Below are 8,309 nucleotides of genomic sequence, written 5' to 3' on the forward strand. Positions count from 1 at the left end.
CTCCAGGTATTCCAGATAGTTCTAGAAATCTCCAGAACAGGTGCGAAACTTCCCGCTTGTCAGTGTCATATTTGACAGTAAATGGGGCCCAAATACTGAAATACCATGAATTTCGATTCCCCATTCCAAACGTGAGTACCCCAGGCCATTTCCGTTACAGTATTTATGGAGAATATGATACAGTTATATCAAGAATCGTTTATATATTATTAATTATTATTATATCAAAAACACAAACCAGGTTTTTTTAAATCTACGGCTCTCTAATTTTTATGGCTGCCCTTATAAATTGAACATGCACTGTTATTTAGGCGCATTAAAAATTCTTGAAATTTTCTATCATTTGCTTAACAGTAGAGCGTGAAGGCTTCTGTCGTGTGAATATTGAATGGCAAATGTGTCACATGTTCTTGATATAACTATCACATTCTCCAGAAATAATAAATACGTTTAAATAATCTTTGTATAATTTAAGCGTCCGGGCATAATTATTAATTATTTTTGAAGGGTAACTGACAGCTGTAAGCATTCCTTTGGCATTTGATTCTATTAAAAATGGCCACATTCGTTATCACAACTAAGAGAGTGACAGTATTTAAAATAAGATGCAACAAAATAGCCATATGAAAGCATTCCTTTGACATTTGATTGTAGTAAAAATGGCCACTTTCGTCATGGCAACTAAGAGTGAGAGGATTTAAAATAAGATGCGGCAAAATAGCCACAGGAAAACATAAAACTGCCAATATTTCGCAAACTAAACACTTTTGGAATAGAAAACCTTACAAAAACTTACCCTTATTTTTAATAAAGAATAAGATAAAATTATCAAAAATGGGGGTTTCCATTTGAAAAAACCGCGTTTAGGCCGTTTGACGTCATTTTAAAACTTAAAAGTTTTTAAAAAAAATTTAACCCTTTGTATTAATGGTTATCAAAACTTTGTCGAAATTCCATTAAGGTAAGTCCTTTTCAACATGAAATGCGACTTAAATTAAGTAGAACATATTCCCTTATAGGAAAAACGAACAACTATTCGAGTGGCTGCAGCTGTCATTTTTTACATAAAATTTCAAATATATCAAAAACGGTTAGACTTAGCGATAGGATCTTATACATGAAATATATTTTGAATTTGGAGTAGAATTCAAAAATGTAATAATATATGTATAGTGTTCCTTTTAAAATAAGCAACTTGATACTTACTTCCAGTATAACCGGAAGTGTAGACATCTTGAAAATGTTTTCGGCCACTTGCCCCCAATGACTTTGGCACATGGTCCAATTCTCAAATTTCTCTTAATTACAGTTGCCAGATATCGATCGCGGAGGTTCCCGGTGGGACACCCTGTATAATCTCTCAATTCCTGCGCGAGTTGAACAAAGCCGTCCAACAGTTGATACATGAAAAATTAAAATCAACACCATTTAATACTTACAAACTTATTTTTGACTTTAGACAGCTTACTGTAGTATTGCTAACTAACTCTAGCGGGCAAAACTGCAAGGTTTTAATAAACTAATAACTGGAGGGGTTCAAGTTGCACATTGCCCTATAGGGGTCTGCCTAGCTGACATTCTTCATGTTTGTAGAGCCACGAGGTGGGGATGAAAACCCTGGTCATGCTGGATGAGCAGGGCGGTAAGCATTATCATTATATCGTTTTAATTCGATACGCTAAGAAGGATTTGCAAGAAATTCCATAGGGAAACGACACCTTATTGATAAACCAGTGAATGTGTGCAATATTGACTTTCATTGTAGGGGTTTTCAATTAACAGCCACGAATAATTATCAAATTTTAAGTTGAGTTTTCTGAAATAATCTGATAATGATTGGGACACTGAATTCATACCGATTTACAAAAATTCATACCGATTTACCTTTGGGTATCTATTGGCCGCACAAACTAGTTGGTCTGGATGAACTCGATTTGTTCGTACTTGTTCTTAAGCTTTTTGGCATCGGCATTCAAGCTCTTGTTAAGACGTTGTTTGTTACTTTCTCCAACTGCACTTATATGTGTTTGACAACTGTTTACAATTCAGTCCAAATTGAATTAACGTTTCGATCGAGACGTTGCTTACCAGTAAACATGAATCAGTTACTACAGTTTAGTATCGCTTCTGTTGATTAATTATTGCAAATCCTTTTTAGCAAGTTCATTCATACACTCACTAATAATTAACGCTCATAGTTCACCCTCGATGATACATTGCATACACTAAAATTAATTGATCTTAAAATGCGGAACGACCTCAGTACATAAAGCGCTTAAAACTATTTCAGATTTAAGTATTTTGTTCAAGTATGTGTCATTTCCGAACAACAATTTCAACGACTGTTGTAAGTTCGATGTCATATCCGTCGAATGTTTGTTGTAAATATGCAATAAGATACATGACGTTTTATGTTGTCGATGTGCTCTTTTAATTACCGATAATGGAGAAATAACTAAAGATTCCATGTCGCTGGAATGGTTGATTAATTCTCCATTGTCGAGTGGCAGCTAACACTCCTGACAAATGATACATAGTTGTGAAAAATACAGACTCAATGTACATTAGAAAGTACTTTACAGGAGAACTTTTCATTTGGACATATTTATTTTTCATTTACCTACATTTACTTGCCACATACTGATTTCTAATTGCAATTTGCAAATCGTTTAAACTTTCCAACAATGATACTGATATATCAAGGGGTAATTTTAACTTTGCTATTAAGCAATATTTTTAGATATTTTAATGGTCGTGATGGCACAGGCCCCTAATTCTCATTTCGCTATCGATTCCTTGTCTAGCTCCTTCGTGGTCTTCCTCGCTTTCTTCGCCCATTTGGATTCTATTGTAGTATTTGTTAAGGTAGTCTTTCGTTCTCTATCCTCTGCACATGTCCGTACCATACCAGTTGTTTTGATCTTATCTCGTCCATTATCGTGCATTCACCTACTGTCGTGATTTCTCTTATTCGTTGATTTGTAACTCGTTCTCTTCTTAATCTTCCTGCTGCTCTTCTCCAATAGTCCATTTCTGTTGTGGACAGCATTTTCTCGGTTTCGATATACTCTGGTCCTAGAGTATTTCATTTATTAAAGTTGTCGCGTTTCTTCCTTGTACGTTTTCGTCTTTTATAGCTCCGTCTAGTGTTCCGTCCGCAGTTATTTTTAGCCCTAAGTATTTATACTCGTCACAAGACTTAATTCTTTGGCCCGTATTTAACACTAGATCTTGTTTTATGCCTTCAATCCCCCCCTTTTTGTATTCTTCTATCAGTTTTTGAGCACTATTCTATGTTCTATTCACTGAGCACTATTCTATCACTATGTTTTCATATATTCCAAGTCGTCATATTCCTGGGCCACTACAATTTCATCGTCGGCGAAACACAAGGTGTATAAAATGGTTTCATTTAATGGAATTCCAATGTTTTGGCTATTTTTTTTTCATACTTTAAGGACTTGTGTTACATAAATCTTGAAGAGCGTTGGCGAAATACAGCAACCCTGTTTAATACCTTTATTCACTTGAAACCTTTTTGTTAGCATTTGATTTACTTTGACTGTTGCTTCACTATTGTTGTACAATTCTTTAATTGCTTTAATTAACTGAGCGCTTATGTTTGTATTCTCCAAAGTAAGTTAAGTGGTACGCTGTCGTATGCTTTTCGTAAGTCTATGTATAGTAAATGCAACTCTTGTCCATATGCCATTTCGATTCTTTTCGATAACTTGAGTTGTGCAGAACAGATAATGTTTTCCTCTCGTTTGGGACTTTCGTTCTGTTTAGATATTTTTGGAAAATATTTCGTAGTTTCACAAACAGTTTATCAGTACCGTATTTTATAAGTCCAGCCGGGATACTTCCTGGTCCGGCAGATTTTCCGCTTTTTAAGGCTGCGCATACGTTTTTAACTTCAGGAAGTGTTAACAGTATTGGAGATCCTATCGTTCCATATGCATCATTTATTTCTTCTTCTGAAATTACACCATTTCTTTCGTTAAATTTTTTTAAAAGTATGTATCCTATTCTTTGTCTGGTACTGGTGAAATTATATCTCTGATCGTTTCTTTTCTAATTGATTTTACCGTCTTCCCACTTTCGGTACTTGTTCGACCTCCTCGAGTTGATTTTCTGGCACTTTTGCGTCCATGCTACATTGTTCTTGTCACTAATCATTCTTACCTTTGATTGTGCGCTCTTGTAATTTTGTCTAGCATTCTCTGTTTTTTGACATAAGTAAATGTGATACAGCTTTCTGTTTTCCTCTTTTTCTTTCTTTCTCAGTATCCGACTAATATGGTTTTCTCAGCTTCGATTTTTCTTCCACTAAACCTAGTGCTTCTTTTGCGGCTTGATGCAAAGATGATTTTGGCTTCCAGAAAATGTAATCACTTCCGCATGTTTTTTTTTAAATTTATTTCTTTATTTCAAATTACATTCTGATACATGCACATGTATAAAGAATACAAAATGAAAATGAATGTTGGTCCGCGTTTTGCTTTGACGTCTTGGATTTTTAGTTTTGTCTTTTGTTTAGCAATAAGGTAGTCAATTACTGATTTGATATTTTGGGGGGATTTGGTCTAGGTGTATCTGCGTATTTCCCTGTGTTGGAAAAAGCAATTTCGAATTTTTAAGTCTAGTTGCACGCATGCCGTAATTAATCGATTTCCATTGTCGTTCTTAATCTCTTCTCCGAATTGGCTCTATTTACCTGTTCTGCTGTTTATGTCTCCCAATATAACAATTTTTTAGATGTGCTCACTGTTGACATTTCGTTGTAAATTTGTTCGAAGAATTTGTCGTTTTCGGTTACGTTGGCGTCATCGTTTATTGCATATACTCCAAAAATCGTCAATCACTCTTTTAATTGTTATATTCATTTTTATCAGCCGTTCGTTTATAAATAGATAGTTGGAAATAAATTTTCTAAATTTTGACCTAAATGGATGCTCCCTGTTGTGCATGTTTTTCTTTGAAACTCCGCTATTGAAATGGTCGTATTATCCGTGGTTTTCAGATCTTTTCTGTTTTTTCTTTGTTTCTGATAGTACTGCGCGGTCTACCTTCACTCTGCTGATTTTGTAAACTATTTCGTTGATTTTTTGACTCGTTATTTGCACGTTTTACCACCATATACCAAAAATCTTTGTCCTTTTTCGTTGCTTGGGTCGTCTTCTTGGATCTTTCTTTCCATTCCCAGGCGTTTGATTAGGTTTTTGAAAATTATGTTTTTTTCCGAATACCAGTTACAGAGTTATTACCCGTTACCGAGTAGAGAGTTAGTCTGATGTCTCCAACCTGGAGGACCAAGTAATTTTTGATCGGGATTTTTTCCCCCTAGCATTTGACGATTCCAACGTCGTAGCCACAAGGCAGCAGCTTCTTCACCTGTGATCCTAGGCAGGAGCCCTTACGGGGACTATCATCCGGGCCATATAAATTCTGTTTTTTTTTACCGAAGTTGTAACTCTTACCCCTCATCCTTTCCCGTTAGTGCAATGGGGAATTAAACATTGCAAAACTGTCTTAAATTTTCCATTGAAAAAATTTCGTTTCTTTAACTTTTCTCTTCAAAAAGCACAGCGGCAATAATTTATCCAGGCAGGTATTTGTTTACAAATACGTCAGGGTTTATTCGGGGAAAACTAAATTTGTACAATTGATCTTGTAGGCACGTGGGAACCACGAATAAATAACAATTTATTGCCAATTGATTCCACTGGAAAACTGAAGGTTGCATAAAATAAAAGTAAACTGCATAAGCAACGATTCAGACCGTTTTGAGCTCTTGATAGAGCCAAACACTAACACACTCATCGAAAACCATTCAGTGTGAAGAAAATCCGTATCAACTAATAGTTGACAAAGAACCTCGCTAGCGATCCATCGATTTAGCACCACAACTCAAAACCTTTGCTTTAACATACGTGAAACATAGAACGTACCAAGGAATAATAATTTACCGATAACAAAGAACAACGTAATACGAGACAGGGTTTTGGGACAAAGGATTTGGAATTAAGGCCACAGAAAACTCCATATAACGTAAATAGTATTTGACTGATATCAGTAGGAGATGCAATACGAACGAGAAATCTATCTAAAACGATTCGATCAGACAGACCAGCTGCGGGTTAGGCGCATGACGCCTAGATCACCGGATCTCAATCCACTAGATTTTATCCTTTCGACAAAATTCAAAGAAGATGTATACAGAAATCCGTTCAAAACCAGAGCATTATACTCAACCAGTTTGCCGCAGCTACAATTCCATCTAGTTTTATCTGGTGATTAGTAAATTGGAAAAAATTAACACTTATGGCTGTCATTATATTTTTTAAATTGTTAATTTTTTACTCAAATTTTTATCATAAATAATTTGAGGCGAAAAAATCATAGTCTATCTTAAAATCGACATCATTGCTACATGAAAAAGGTGACTTAACGATTATACAGTAGCAGTAAACTTATAAATGCAAATAGTTCATAAAATAGTAGGCCTGGGTAATACTGTGTCTTAAGACACTTATGTGTTGATGCCACTCTGTGTGCATGTGCCGCGACACCTGGCCGCTTACGACGCGGCACTTTAAACATTTTTTCCATATGGTTTCCGACCCACTCGACAGGGATTATTTTGCGTTATAAAACCGCACGAACAGAAGTGCTCAAAATACTTGTCTACTGATGAAATCTTATTTATTTCGGTTCGATATGGCTCGCATAAGACGCTGCTCGCAGGTACCAGTACATCTGGGATCTCGATATTTCAAAAAGGCAAATGCCTGCCTTTTGATTACCACAAGATTGCATAAAAAATCAGCCGGCGAAGAAGGCCAAAAAATTAACTAAAATGCTTTTGTCAGTCCTTGCATACCTAAAGGAACAAAAGTCATTCAGTCATAATTTATGGCTGACTCAGTAACTTCGAAACCAATCAGATACTTGTGGGACAAATAGGCTTTGCAAGTAGAAAACATGTTGCCACTTCATTCATTTCTTTCATTAAAACGCAACCGCAACCGGCGTCTGTCATAGTCTCTCTTCAGTAAAACCAAAGAAAAAAGTAGTGAACGCGCTGCACCGCTAGCGAACTTACAAACCACTAGACATCACCAAACACAGCGTCTTCTGTTTTTATTTCCCAACGTATAAAAAGTGTGGCGCTCTGTGTTGCTGTATCGGTGTCACTGTGTGAACACCTGAAAATCCACTATGTTACCCAGGCCTACGGCACTAAATTGTACGATCTTTTTACTTGCAACACCTGGTTAAATTTGGGTAAGCTTGTATTTGGAGTAAGTGTCTAAAAGATACATGTTTGTATAATTACGAACTTTAATCATTATTTTAACAGTAGAACATTTTAAATAATAATTATATACATTTCTTTAATCTAAATCACAAAATACAGTCCAAGTAACAATTTAAGATTTTTAACCAGGTGGAGATTGTACCACGTTCATAAGAGTAGAATATTAAACATCTGCAACTAACTTCACTCTCTGTCTGCTAGAACCTCTTGGTCCCTGTTATAAGCCGTTTCTATGTAAGCTGGTATACATGTTGAAATTGAGATATATGAAACAAATAAAAAATCATAGCAAATCTTCGACAAGATCAGATTTGTTTATAATTTTTATTCAAATTAAGCAGTAAAATAGTAACTTGTATGCAACACAACATAAAATACATTAGAATCAAAAGATGCGTGTATGGGGGTGTGGAACTCGTAATACTCGAATTTTCTACTGAACACAACGCTCAAATCAGGCCACGATAAGACATTTTCCTTCTACCTTCCTTCTATGAGTCGAAGCAAGTGATATTTTGCATCTCTGATAATATGACCAAAGTACTCGGTTGTTCTCCACTTCAGAAGCTCCCTCTCTGCGTCAGTCATTCTGAGCACATACTCATTGGAGGCCTGTAATCCAAGATATTGTACCGTGGATGGCCGAGTATCAAACTCTTTCTTCAGCTTCCAACTTTTATTCTACTCGGTATAACTTTAAATACGGAACAGGAACAAACTAACTTCGAAATTACCGTCAACTTCACAAACAATAAGAAACGGAAAACTCGGTCTTCCGACTCGCGGGGTTTGACCTCTTCTGCACCCGGTCGCTGCTGTCACTTCACTCTTCCCCTCTGTGTTGCTGACATTTCCGCTAGAGCTAGTTCGTCGGATCTTTTGCTCTTTTGTGAGTGCCTTTAAAGGCTTATTTGAGTTTGAATTTGTCGAAATTGACTAGGTAATTTTGAGAATGCCGCCCAAGCATTGCTTGCCCTATGTACATCTG

General features: G+C 36.1%; 1 protein-coding gene across 6 annotated transcripts in view; it reads left to right on the forward strand.

The window, feature by feature from the left end:
- Positions 1 to 8,309, forward strand: part of LOC109543828 (synaptosomal-associated protein 25) — a 27,331-nt gene that overhangs the window by 8,003 nt on the left and 11,019 nt on the right. For 3 of the 6 annotated variants that reach the window (XM_019913723.2, XM_019913719.2, XM_019913725.2), the window contains one exon: positions 1,594 to 1,642. The exons of the other annotated variants lie outside the window; for them this stretch is intronic. In XM_019913723.2, the coding sequence (XP_019769282.1) occupies positions 1,594 to 1,642 (49 nt within the window). The remainder of the gene's footprint in view (positions 1 to 1,593; positions 1,643 to 8,309) is intronic. 6 annotated transcript variants of the gene reach the window in all.

This window comes from Dendroctonus ponderosae, unplaced genomic scaffold (assembly GCF_020466585.1).
Source record: "Dendroctonus ponderosae isolate FM_Combo_2020 unplaced genomic scaffold, Dpon_F_20191213v2 Dpon_F_20191213_6, whole genome shotgun sequence".
Classification (NCBI taxonomy): Eukaryota; Metazoa; Arthropoda; class Insecta; order Coleoptera; family Curculionidae; genus Dendroctonus; species Dendroctonus ponderosae.